The 14,340-nt window shown below is 36.8% G+C and overlaps 1 protein-coding gene across 5 annotated transcripts in view; it reads left to right on the forward strand.

Moving 5' to 3' along the window:
- The window catches only part of ARHGAP12 (Rho GTPase activating protein 12), a 124,431-nt gene that overhangs the window by 58,399 nt on the left and 51,692 nt on the right, over positions 1 to 14,340 (forward strand). For all 5 annotated transcript variants that reach the window (XM_025397079.1, XM_025397080.1, XM_025397081.1 and 2 more), the window contains exon 4: positions 10,871 to 11,134. In XM_025397079.1, the coding sequence (XP_025252864.1) occupies positions 10,871 to 11,134 (264 nt within the window). The remainder of the gene's footprint in view (positions 1 to 10,870; positions 11,135 to 14,340) is intronic.

Below are 14,340 nucleotides of genomic sequence, written 5' to 3' on the forward strand. Positions count from 1 at the left end.
ATGGTGATAAATGAGGCAGAAAAGATTGGAACTGGAGTACTTAAGAGCCACAGTTCTCTTTCAAGGTCTTTGGACTTATTTTACAGTTAATGCAATTTTCATTGAGTTTTTAAGCAGATGAGTAACAATATCAGATATGTGCTTTTAGAGAATAACTAGTGGTACCATGGAGGATCAACTGGATGAGGCAAAGAAGTGGGGGCAGTAGACCCTATGTTGATTTTAGTTGTTCAGCGAAAGATGGACTAAGGCAGTTTATCTTGGGATAGGAGAAGAAGAAATCCAAGATATATTAGAATAGAGAATTAGTAATACTTTGTTGGGGTAAAGAGAGGAGATACAGATGACTTTGAGAGACAGCTGGTTGAGGAGTTTATGATAGTATTATTTGAATTAGTGACTCCTGTAGGGTAGTATGTTATGGAAGAAGGTTGAGGCAGAGGATGTAATGAGTTTGAGGTACATGTGGAATACCCATGCTGGTAGGTCTTTCAGAATACGTGTCGGTAGCTCAGGGAGAGGAGGATGTTTGAGGGAGAGATTTTGGTTTTATTGAAGCAATAGAATTTAGGTAATAGATTTCCCAGGAGACTATAAAAACGTAAGTAGGGAGTTAATTTTAGTGTGTGGATTTCATGATAGCTTATTTAGATATATAAAAATAGTTTTCACTCAGGAACTTATTGAGTGCCAATTTGTGCAAGTGCCATACTAGACCCTAAAGATGAAGAGACAAACAAGACAAATGTTTCTGCCTTAAAGAGAATGAAATTCTAGAAGGAAAGAAAGATAAATAAATCTGGGATTAGAGTTTGGTGTCGTAAGTACTGATGAGCTGTAGAGAAGAAAGGCTGAGGAAAGGATGAGCGTTAGGGTGTGAGAGAAAAGGAGACTGCAGAGATGTGGGCTCGATCTTGAAGGGGAAATTGATCATTTGTTCCCTTTTTGGCAAATCTTTTTGCCTGTAATAAACTTCCTAATTGTGCACTCCCATGACTCTCTGTGTGCTGGTTCCTATTAGTTCCTTCATTCCTTTTCACGTGGTGTCTGTCACCTCTTCTCTGTCAACCCTCTAGGTACAGATAGATAGCCTTTACCAGTGGTTGTAGTTTATAGCATGGCATGATTGCTGCAATAAACTGCTTCCAGCTGTTACTGAGAGTTGGTAGCTGAGAGATGACTTCATCAGTATGTTTGTATATGGCTTTTTAGAAACAAGCATGTGTCAGACACAACTTTTCTACCTGGTACCTGCTTTATTATTGTCTTCATCAGGGGAGGCGGGAGAAATGGTGACAGATCTGTGACAGTGTGAAGAAAACGTTCGGACTGTTGGCTAAGGTGATAAAAGGAGAGGGGGAGGACAGAAGCAAGCTGTAAGGTGACAGCTAAGTCTTAGTGTATGAATACAAGGTAAGGTATCCAACCCTGTAGTAATAGAGCACCCTTGAGCTGCAATAACTAGAAAATCACCTGAAAAAAATCAGTAAGGAAAATCATGTGTTTACCATGAAAACTGATGTCTAGTAAAGATATCATGATACTGAATTCACTTAGTTACCAGTTGTGTTTCCTTATTCAAAGGCTGTTTTTCATATCTGTGTGTTACATCCGAGGAACAATAAAGTGTTGCTTGTGCTTGAAATGCCCTTCACCACTCTCTTGACTTGCTCCTATTTTCCTTTAAAGATCGTGTTAAACATCTGTTGTGAACCTTTTTCTGCATGCTGTGTCTCACCTCCTATCCCTGTTTAGCGCTCGTTTTTTTTGTGCTTCTGGAGCATCCTGTACACTCCTCTCTGCAGCAGTTAGTTGTGCCATTGGAGTAGTTTCATCCTCTTTACTAGGCTGTTGGCTCCTCAAGGACAGAGACTGTCCTATTTTCATCTACTGCCCCGCTCATAATTAGTACTTAAATGTTAAGTGTACTCTATAGAGCTTGAAATCTCAGTGCAGTCACGCTTTAGACAGGAGCATTAGAATTTGTAAGTTTTTATTTTCAAAATTATTAAACAAAGGGTGGTATATGTTTTTTCCCCTAAAATTTGGCTTTAAATGACTTTGTTTTAGAAAGTTATGTTTTTCAGGTAATACGATCATGTAATTTTTAGTTGTGAAACTAAACAAAATTTGTGAACTAAAACAAAATTTAGTCCTGTTTTAGCTGAGCATTGTCCCATTGACACATTTTTAACTTTTTGTACTCTATTATGTTAACTGGCCCAATGTTATAATTTATATAACTACATAATTTATTATTATATACAAATTATGGCTATGTGCAGTGGCTCAGCCTGTAATCCCAGCACTTTGGGAGGCTGAGGTGGGTGGATCATCTGAGATCGGGAGTTTGAGACCAGCCTGGCCAACATGGAGAAACCCTGTCTCTACTAAAAATAACAAAATTAGCTGAGTGTGATGGCACATGCCTGTAATCCCAGCTACTCAGGAGGCTGAGGCAGGAGACTCACTTGAACCCAGGAGGCGAAGGTTGCAGTGAGCTGAGATCGCACCATTACACTCTAGCCTGGGCAACGAGAGGGAGACCCCATCGCAAAAAAAAAAAAAAGAAATTATGGTAAAGGAGACTTTGTTTAAGCAGCTAAAGTACAAAAATACATAAATGTCTTTTTCTCTGTATGATTTAAAATGGGATTTAAAAAATAAGTTCCACTTTAGAGCCTGATATGATCAGGGTACCAAACATTTATGTAAATGTTTTTTTCCGTAAGTCTAAGTCAAAGGTATGATTCTAGACTGTAGGGAATTATAATGTTCAGTAATATAAATATAATTCTGTACTTGTAGTAAGGTAGATACCTAAGTATTAATACTGAGTAGCATGTGCTGATTAAGAAGCAAGAGGTGTAGCTCCTTAGTATGAATTCTGCCATTCTCAGAAGTTTATTATAGAAGCAATTCTGAACTAATGTCAGAAGTAAAAAGGACAAATCTCAGTATTTTTTGGTATTAGAAAAAATAATGATGCAGGTGGAATCTAAGTTTAAAGTTACCTTCTTGTATATATAGTTCCCTAATTTTTCTTTTCAGTGGATAATGGGAGGATTATTTTAGTCTATCTATAGATAAAGTAGAACAGGCCAAGCCTTTTTTAAAATATGAAATTAGGTCGTGTGCAGAGGTACTGGTCCCAATTCAGTTGTTAATTAATGACAGATATAACCCATAAAATTAAGTTTGTTTTTTTTGGGGGGGGGGGGAGGGGGTGGTTTTTTTTTTTTGAGACGGAGTCTCGCTCTGTCACCCAGGCTGGAGTGCAGTGGTGTAGTCTTGGCTCACTGCAACCTCCACCTCCCAGCTTCACGCAATTCTCTGGCCTCAGCCTCCCAAGTAACTGGTATTACAGGTGCCCACCCCCACGCCTGGCTAATATTTGTATTTTTAGTAGAGACAAGGTTTCATCATGTTGGCCAGGCTAGTCTTGAATTCCTGACCTCAGGTGATCCACTTGCCTCGGCCTCCCGAAGTGTTGGCATTACAGGCATGAGCCACAGCGCCTGGTCCTTTTTTTTTTTTTTTTTTAAAGTATGAAAATTCCATTTATTTTTGTTGATGACAATTCATGAACAAGGTTCTTATAAATGTTAGAAAGCTAATTTGTATTTGACTCATATATTGGAAATACTTTTACTGCTTATTCGTTTTAACTTTTCTTTGACTTATCTGCAGGCTAACAGCAAATGGTGGTATGGACTTAAGAATTGTCTTTAAGTATTTATGTTTTTGTAATACAAATGTATTGGGCTGAAGAGGCTAGTTTGCCCTAAGCCCACTCAGGAAGATTGAGTTTTATTATTGTCTTTTGAATAATAATGTACATAAATATCACATAGAGTACTTAAAAATATGTATTTTTTGAGACAGGGTCTTACTCTGTCACCCAGGCTGGAGTGCAGTGGCTCGCTGCAGCCTTGACCTCCTGGGCTCAAGCCATCCTCTAACCTCAGCCTTCCAAGTAGCAGGGACCACAGGTATGTGCTGCCCTGCCTGGCTAATTATTTATTATTTTTTGTAGAGACAGGGTCTCTGTATTTCCCAGGCTGGTGTTGAACTACTGGGCTCAAGTGATCTTCCCGCCTCAGCCTCCCAAGGTGCTGGAATTAGAAGTGTAAGTCATCACACCTGGCCCCAAAATATAAATTCTTGACTAACCCCTGACCACTATCACCACTTTCCACCCCCCAGTAAGTCTGGAATATGGCCCAAGAATTTTAATAAGCAGCCTCAGATGATTCTTATGACCCATTGACTACCTGTGAAGAAACACTAGTTTCTATAGGGTCAATACTATTGTCACTTTTGTAAGTCTGGTGGACTATCCTGCCCCACATCATTGTCCCCAAACTCTAAAGGTGATCATTCTCATTATAATAAAATCGGGAAATAAAGCATATAGAAAAAAACATATATAATACTAATATCCAGAGAAAACTGATAATGTTTTAGTTTGTTTTTCTTTATGCTTTAAAATTTAATTGGAATTTCATTGTATTATTTTATCTTCTGCTTTTCTTAGTTGCCCTTATACTTTTTTTTTTCCTGGACCTGCTGATGGCAGATCATGCATTTTTTTTTTTTTTTTTTTTTTTTTTTTAGATGGAGTCTTGCTCTGTCACCCAGGCTGAAGTGCAGTGGCGCCATCTTGGCTTACTGCAACCTCTGCCTCCAGGGCTCAAGCAATTCTCCTGTCTCAGCCTCCCAAGTAGCTGGGATTACTTGCGCACCACCATGCCCAGCTAATTTTTGTATTTTTAGTAGAGACGGAGTTTCGCCATGTTGGCCAGGCTGGTCTTGAACTCCTGACCTCAGATGATCTGCCCTCCTTGGCCTCCCAGAGTGCTGGGATTACCATGTGAGCCACTGTGCCTTGCCAGATTTTTTTTTTTTTTTAATCAGAAATCATTCATAGCATTTTCACTGCTAGTATAGTATTGCCTCATCTGTTGAGTCATGATTTACTTAACCATTTTTCTGTTGTTAGATGTTTAGGTTGTTTCTGATTTATTTCATATAAATAACACTGGAATGAACATCTTTCTTAGGAAAGCAAGCATTTTTTTTTCTGTCTTTAGGAATTTTCTTCCCTTTGCTCAAGGTTCTAAAAATATTTTTAAAAGCTCTTAAAACGTACTGCCAAACATTTCCAAAAAGGTTCTGCTGATTAAAGTTTCCAGCAGTAAACTAGAGTTGTTACATCCCACCTTCGCCAGCATTGAGTGTATTTGTTAAAAAACATATTTTTGGTTTACTAGAAAAGACAGTGCATTATTACTTAACCATCCCTCATTGTAGTTAAATATATATATTGTGCATATGTAAAAATTAGTTTAGTATTTTACGCTAAGTATTTTTTATACCAGAACCTATATTTTCAAGCTTGAGGAAAATTGATAATCAATCAGTGTTAATTCCCTTGAATTTTTCAATGGTTCAGGCAGTTAGTAATACACGTGCACTTTCTTTTTGCCAGAGATCAGAGTATTTCACAAATATGGAGTCCTCATCTATTCTTTTTTCATACACTTTGAAAAGTGAAGATTTAAGCTGATTTTAAGTATGGAACTAATTCATTAAGAAAACAAGATTCTTCAGGAGGTGGAGGTTGCAGTGAGCTGAGATCGCACCATTGCACTCCAACCTGGGTGACAGGGCGAGACTCCATCTCAAAAAAAAAAAAAAAGAAAACAAGGTTCCTATTTCTACTAGAAACTAACATTTTACCTTTCATTGTCAATAAACCTAACTATCTGTGCTTCTACTTAGAATTACTGTTAAGTCTCTAGATTTCAAAAAAAATTCTACCTGTTTCTTGGTTTATCAGTTTTGAAGAATGCCATCCAACTTTAGATTCCCTGATTTTTAAAAATTAGGGGCTGGGCATGGTGGCTCATGCCTATAATCCCAGCACTTTGGGAGGCTGAGACGGGTGGATCACCTGAGGTCGGAAGTTTGAGACCAGCCTGACCAACATGGAGAAATCCCGTCTCTACTAAAAAAAATATAAAATTAGCCGGGTGTGGTGGCTTATGCCTGTAATCTCAGCTACTCAGGAGACTGAGGCAGGAGAATCCCTTGAACCAGGGAGACAGAGGTTGTGGTGATCCGAGATCATGCCATTGCACTCCAGCCTGGGCAACAAGAGCGAAACTCTGTCTCAAAAAAATAAATAAATAAATAAAATAAAATAAATAGGGAGCATTTCTTTCAACTTTTTCTCTTCTCAATGTATTATGTTTATAATTATTTCCATTTCTTGTATTATTCCCAGTGTTTGTCCTGTTCACTCACCAAGATTGCTAGACTCTGAGTTTCCCTTTGCTGGGCTGATTCCTGCAAACCATTTCCGGGCACAAAGCCTGGGAATGGTAGGATTCACCTTGTTTGTTTCTCTCAAGGGTTACAGTCTGGCTGCTTGTTGTACAATGCCTCACAATACTTGTTTTCTGAATTTTATTTGCTTTTCTAGTTTATGGCAGGAAGATAGTTTCAGATCCTCATAGCTGGTAGCTGAAGTCTTTAAAAACTTCTGAATTGAGTGATTGTTTCAGAGTCTCTGTATTCAAGTCTTTGAATTTGATAATGTCGAGTTTCCCTTCTTTTGAAATTTTCCTTCTTGACTTTCAAATGCTACTCTTTCCTGGTAAACCTTCTACTTCTAACTTCCTTTCTGTCTTCTTAGTCTGGTTCTTTAGTTATGTTAATTGAAATAATGATTATTATAATAACAATAGAAATCACTATGTGAGATCATGTGCTGACTTTAAACTTATGTTCTCATTTTAATTCATAAAGCAACTGCTTAGTATTTTCCAGGGTTCTCTTTTCATCCTGCACTTGCTCTGTATGCTTTCCTGTGTTATTGACCCTACCTGTATATTGATGACTTTTCTATTTTTAGCCCTGATTTTTGTAAATTGGGAACTGAGTTCCCAGTTTACATAACCAACACTCTATTAGCATTTCCACTTGGGTTTTCAAAAGACTTACCAACCTAATGCAATCTAAATGTAACTCCTCTTTGCCCTTCTCTTTCCATTCTTTTCTTCATCTTGACATTAATCTGTAGTAAAACTACACACACGATAAAACAAACTGTACTTCACAGAAGCAAACATACAATCTGTATGTTAATTTAACCTTCTGATTGTTTCTTGAATCTGTCCCTACTTCTGCATTCCTACTGTCTTGTCCTATTGCAGCTCTCTTCATCTTCTGGCTGTGCTACTGTACCAACCTCCTAGTTGCGTTCCTCTAAAATCTGTAATATTTTTAAAATTTAAATCAGAATGCACTTCCTGGCTTAATCTTCGGTAGTTCCCTAAATGCTTCTGGATGTTTGCTTTGCAACATGACCTTCAAACTCTCTGTGCTGTCACTTGCTTTTCCTTAGGCCTTTCACTTGCTGCTCCTTTTACATACTCTGTATGTCAGCATCATTCCCTGAAAGTACCATGCTGTTTTTCCTAGCTTTTGTTCTTGCTCCCTGCTGTTTCCCCAACTTTTACCTGGCCAACTCCTGTTTGTTTATTTCTAAGGCTTAGTCACTTGTTTCCAGGTCTCTTCCTTTTTACTCCCACAGTGTCCCATGTGTAGCTCTAGCATTGTGTCTATTATTATCATGTTTCACTTTCCTTTACCATGTTATGAGGTTCTAGAAGGCAAGGAAATTTTAAATTCATAATTTGTAGCCTACTCACCTTTGAGTACATGACGCTCAATTCATTTGTCAGAAGTTTCTAGCTTAAAAAGGACACAGCTGTCCATCATTTTTTCAAAACTAGAAGCGTGGATGTTTTCTTAGTTTCCTTTCTTTATCACATCTAGCTGGTTCCAAGTCCTTAATTTTGCTTTTTTGGAGGAGATATGTGTTTGCATACTTTTGTTCATGTTTGTTAATAGTTTGTTCATTCATTCAACAAATTAAGTGCTCCTGTGTACTGAATATTGCATGCCAAATATTGCATTGTATTTATGAAATCTATAGGTTAATTTTTGGAGAATTAGCATGTTTATGAAGTTTGTTTTATTTTCCATTTAGGAACAAGGGTTTATCTATTGAAGTTTAATTTTAGGTACCTGAGGAAATTTTTACAAATATTCTTACTTGATTTTGTACATTTCTTTTAAGGCTTACTTATAAGTGTTAGTTTTTTTCCTATTATGAAAGAGATTTCTTTTCTGTTGTATTTTCTATTTGTCATTGCTCATGTATGGGAAACTGACTAGATGATAAAAAATCTGGTCAATTTGTGAAACTCTTAGTAGTTTTTGTGAATTTTAGTTTTTAACTATTGGTTATTTCAACAACAAATGACAGTTTCTTTTTTCTTCTGTGTATTTTATGAGTTTAATTCATTTTTTGTATCTTAGTATAAATCCAGTACAGTGTTGAATAGAGCAGTTATACTTGGCACTTAGTTGTAAGTGAGATATGTTTACGGTATTCTTCTATTTAATTCTTCCCTGCTCGTTTCAAAATTATGTTAACCTTATAGACCATAATATACTTCAATTTTAATCTTGACTTTAATGAAATAACTTACCTGTCTTGTTGATTGTGATGTTTACTTTAAATAATAATCATTTTTAAAAGTCAAATTAAGGAAGGGTCTCCTGTTCCTATCTTGCCAAGAGTTACATCCTGAATCTGTGTTGAATGTTATCACACGCTTTCTTGGTGTCTGTAGAGATGACCGTGTTTATCTATAAATATAAAGAATTACAATATGAGATTTCCTAAAGACAGACTTTCTTAACATCTGTGTTTGTTTCATTTAATGTAGTGCTAGATTTCTAATGGTTTATTTAGGATATTTTCTTCCATGTTTATAAGTGAGATTTGTTACAGTTTTCTTTTATTTAATTCAATTCTTCTCTGCTCTTGTTTCAGAATTATGCCAGCCTTATAGATTGTGCCAAAGGCCATTTCAGTTTTTTCTAGCTGGAAAAACTTTAAAAATTTGAACTGTTTAAACAGCAGGAATTAATTGTTTCTTGAAGATTTAGTAGAGTTTGTTCATAAACATCATTTAGAAAGTTGCTGTTTCTTGGCATCTTTATTTCCCCAAGTTCTAGTCAAGTATCAGGAGCAAAGTAAGAACTTCTTTAATATTGGTTGAATAAATATTCTCTAGATATTCTAGGTTCTGAGACATGATTTACCATATAGAATTTTTATATTAAATAATTTGTTTTCATCAGAGAAATCACATTCACTAGGATATGGAATTAATCTGAAGGAGAAATGATACCTGTCTCCATGGATAGATTTTCTTCATAGATGTGGTTTAGTGATAAATTTGAAGCTAACATTTTAAGGAAAATAGTTGAATTTGCATCATTGAATACAGTACATGTATAACTACCATGTGTAAGACCAAAAGTGACCATTTTACAAACATGTATTTGTGTTTGGGTTATTTCTACTGTTTTCACAGTTACAGCTTATTCAGTGATTTAAATTCACAAACATTATAGACAAAGTGATTTAAACTCACAAACATTATAGACAAATACTTTTAGAAGTTAAAGTACTTTAATTTCAGTAAAACTGATTCAGTGTTTCCATTCACATTCTTTTCAAATTCAGTATTTTAAAGCATTCATGAAACTCTAGTTATATTACAGAAGTAATTGAACATCTGAATATAATTCTAGGATTTATAGGGAAAAGCATTGGTTCTTCAACTAGAGCCAGTTTTGCCCCCAAGGGACATTCATCAGTGTCTGGAGGCTTTTCAGTTGTCACATCGGAGGCGTGTGTGTGTGTGTGTGTGTGTGTGTGTGTGTGTGTGTGTGGTGTGCGCATGTGCCACTGTCATCTTGTGGGTAGAGGTTAGGGAAGCTGATAAACATCCCACGGTGCAGAGGATAGCCCTCATAACAAATAATTTTGTGTCTCAAAATGTCAGTGGTACTAGGGTTAAGAAATTCTGTTATAAAAGGAAAATATATACAGAAATAGAAATACGTAATATAAGCAGGTGTTCTCAGACATGTGCTTTTTTTCTTCGGCAACTGAAGTTCTGTGAAACCTAATACAATTTACAGTGTCTTTATACAAAGGGTATGAAGTATCCTGCTCTTGACTGACATCTAGTGAGATATTTAAAAATAAAAAATAAAGCTATAGCTTAACATTAAACATATAAATCAGAGCTACTATGAATTCTTAGTTTTCTACTGTTAGGAAATTCACAAATAAAGAAGCTAGGAAGAGATTAAATGATTTAAATGATTTGTTTATAGCCTCTGAGAAATTATACCTGAGAAGGAATAGAATGTAGTATATTCTTAGCTTAAGTATTATTCCTCTTTTATGTTTCACTTATGTTTCTGATTTAATGTTAGAGCTTAGAATATGAAATCTTTCTTTTGATAATTTTCATAGTAAAAGCAGTGCTACTCATATGTAAAACTTTTTATTTAAAATATTGCTTACAATCATAGAATTTGAGAGCCAAAGAAGACCTTGGTGGTTTAGTCCAGTTCCCTTATTTCTTGAGATAAAAAATGTCAGTTTTAGAGAAGTAAAGTGATCTTACCCAGTATCATACAACTTATTGGTGCCAGATCTTGAATTAGAACCCACAGCTCTTGGCTCTTCATCACTTTGTTTCAGGTAAAGGAAAGTATTAAGCATACTTTGGATTCGGTTTGAAGCTTTTATTTATTTTTCAAGGAAACTATGAATATTAAGACTTAAATTATTATTTCCTTAGAATATAGTCACCTGTATATATGTTTTAAAATGAATTAGTATTATGTTTATAAATCTCCTGTTTTATTTAATTTAGACTTAAATGTTATACCAGTTTAAACATGAAATTTAAAAATGTTTATTTTATAGGCAACCACACCTCCAAATCAAGGAAGGCCAGATTCTCCCGTCTATGCTAATCTTCAAGAACTGAAAATATCCCAGTCTGCTCTTCCCCCACTTCCTGGGAGCCCGGCAATTCAGATTAATGGAGAATGGGAAACTCATAAAGACAGCTCAGGGCGTTGCTATTACTATAACAGGGGAACACAGGAAAGAACTTGGAAACCACCTCGTTGGACTCGGGATGCAAGCATTAGCAAAGGAGATTTCCAAAGTCCAGGGGATCAAGAGGTATGAGTAATTAAGGAATCAACCGCAAGTTACCAGATTTTCTCTTTTCATTTTTCAGAAACCAAAGAAGTAAATAGTTTTGTTTCTTACTGTCAGCATGTTAAAACACTTGAATCTCTAAGATCATTAAAAATTCTTTCCAAGCTTTGCTAATATTAATGCTAGCTACTTTCTAATCTCTGACTAATAGACAGCTGCTAACCTGATAGTGTGCATACTAGTTCCAGACCTGGGTTTAAGTTGTCTAGTGCCAATGCACTCCCTTATGTCTTAGAAGATACTATTTCAGTTGTTACTGCACAAGCTGATGATATTTTAAATTAAATTTAATTCAGTTTTTTAAGAGATAGAGTCTTGCTATGTTGCCCAGGCTGGAAAGCAGTGGTGCAATGGTATCTCACTGTAGCCCCAAACTCTTGGGCTTAACCGATCCTCCACCTCAGCCTCCCTAGTAGCACATGCCATTGGCCAATTTTTAAAAACTTTTTTTGTAGAGATGGGGTCTTGCCGCCTGACTTCAAGCAGTCCCCATGTCTCAGCCTCCCAAAGTGCTAGGATTACTGCACCTGGCTGTCCAGTGACATTTTTTAGAAAAAAATAGAACATATGTGATGTGACCCAGCAAAATAAATAGAAGTGATATTTTTCTCTATTGGCTTAGTATGGCTGCCAGACTACTTCCCATTTTTTCTCTTTGTCAATCAGTGATACAAGACCATTGTTTTACTTATATATGAGGGAAATAATTATAATTCCTTTGCTACAATTGAATCGTTCTGTTAAGTCTAACAATTTACTTTAAAATCATTATTTTCTCTAACAAGTCTCTGTATTCTTTTTCTCCTTCTGGTTTCACCTTCCTCCATACCACTTGCAGGATGGTGCAGTAAATTGGCCAGCTGTATTTTTAGAAACACTTATCTCAGTAGTCTGGCAAGAGGCCTTGGGATTATTTAAATGTACAGGAGTAACTTGGTAGGATTGATAGAATAGAGTGAAATCTTGCCATTTGGTAGATTGGAGCCCCTCCATCTGCGTAGGACATCCTGCTCTTATAGAAAGCAGCTAGCTTATACAAATAAAAAGGAGCTGGAAAAATCAGGGAACACATCTTGTATTTAGGAGACTCCAAAAGCTTTTTGTAGTTAATAACTCCTTTCTTGTCCCATTTTTCAGTTGTTTTATTTATAGCTTTAGTTTGGTAATAACTTGTATTATTAGTGTTTAAGTGAGAGCAAAAATAGAAAAATTGTTCATGTTTAACTATAATAAGAAAGGAAAATTTGGCTGGGTGTGGTGGCTCACGCCTGTAATCCTAGCACTTTGGGAGGCAGATCACTTGAGGTCAGGAGTTCGAAACCAGCCTGGACAACATGGTGAAACCCTGTCTCTACTAAAAATACAAAAAAATGTAGCTGGGCATTGTGGCAGGCACCTGTAATCCCAGCTACTAGGAAGGCTGAGGCAGGAGAATCGCTTGAACCCGGGAGGCGGAGACTGCAGTGAGCCAAGATAGAGCCGCTGCACTCCAGTCTGGGCAACAGAGTGAGACTCCGTCTCAAAAAAAAAAAAGGAAAATTTTATTTAAATTGTACATTAGAAAGATTTGAAAATAAGGTATCCAGTGGATCAATAATAAAGTAAAATTTTACAATTTTGGAGAATTAGGGAAAAGACTAAATTATAGACTAAAAGAATTTAAAGTATACATAGGAACTTTTAAATGTATTTCTTGGCTATTCTAGTAAATAGATGGGAGTGACTTCCATACAGGGTCTCAATTTATATTACTGGTCTCTGTACAAATTATATGAAGATTAATATTTCCAAAGTGACTGGAGCACATCTTCCAGTGACTTCTTGAGAAGGGTTGTGTATGGGAGGTAAAATGGAAACTGTGTGTGTATGAAAATATCTGTCTTCTGCTCTCATATTTAATTGATAGTATTCCTGGGTATAGAATTCTAGAATGAAAATTATTTTCTCTCACAACTGTGAGGCATTTTTAAATTTAATGGGGATCTGGGTCAGCCCCTTGTTGGAGAGTCTCCAGTGTTAGAATCATTAAGTCTTTCCTTTTGGACTAATCAGAATCTCCACAGACATCTTTAGGTCTCCTGCCTATACACGGTAAGGGCTGTCTGTGTCTTGGTGTTGGCATTCATTTTGCACATGGTCCCTCAGTCTCCCTTCTTTCTCTTGGTACCCATGTCCCTATTGTATCTATTGTCCCTCAACTCAGAATCTTAGTATTTTTCCTTTCTCAGAGGGAATAACTCTCCGTGCTTCTGCTGGAGTAGGGACGGGCTGCACACGTAGCAGCCAGGTATGTAGAAGGAGATTCTGGCATTTTTAATTCTTATTTTAGTACCACTGCTTTCACTCCCCAGTTTCAGAGATACCTCATACCGTCAGTTGCCAAGCCATTTGCAGATTCTGTTCTGTAAGCTTGTCAGGTTTCATTCCCCCCCGCTTTGTCTGCACCATACTGGTTTAGATTCTACTTTCTTCTGTGTAGATAATTCAGCTTTTTTGTTCGTCTGCTTCCCTGTTCTCCCTGTTGTTGTGGGTTTACGTCATTTTAAGCATATTTCGCTGTTGTGATTTTAGTGGGGTTTGGGAGGGAGCAACTGTTGGCTCTTCTGTCTTAACACAGAAGCTTATTATTTTAGTGGTTACCCTAGAACAGTCATTCATAATAGGGCTGATTTTGCCTTCCAGGGACATTTGGTAAAGTCCAAAGACTTTTTTTGGTTGTCACAATGGGGAACGTGCTACTGACATCTAGTGGGTAGAGGCCGGAGGTGCTGCTGAGACAGGATCTTGTTATGTTGCCCAGGATAGATTCAACGCTCAAACTCCTGGCTCAAGCAGCCCTTTCACCTCAGCTTCCCCAGTAGCTGGGACTACAAGTATGGGCCACCATGTCCAGCTTTAGCATGCATAGTTAGTCTATGCATAAAGTTAATCACTATCTTCTTGTTCCTTAAAGTCATATAGGATCTATGTGTGCTGTTGTGCTGTTGCTGTCATATGTTATATTTCTATTTTTAGCCCCCTTGTTGTTGTTGTACATGACTCTTAAAATTAATCCTAATTTTTACCACTTTGTCTTCTCACATTTTCTTCATCTGTCATAAATATGAACCTTTTTTGGCAGGAGACAGGGTTTTGCTCTCTTGCCCAGGGTGGAGTACAGTGCTGTG

This window comes from Theropithecus gelada, chromosome 9 (assembly GCF_003255815.1).
Source record: "Theropithecus gelada isolate Dixy chromosome 9, Tgel_1.0, whole genome shotgun sequence".
Lineage (NCBI taxonomy): Eukaryota > Metazoa > Chordata > Mammalia > Primates > Cercopithecidae > Theropithecus > Theropithecus gelada.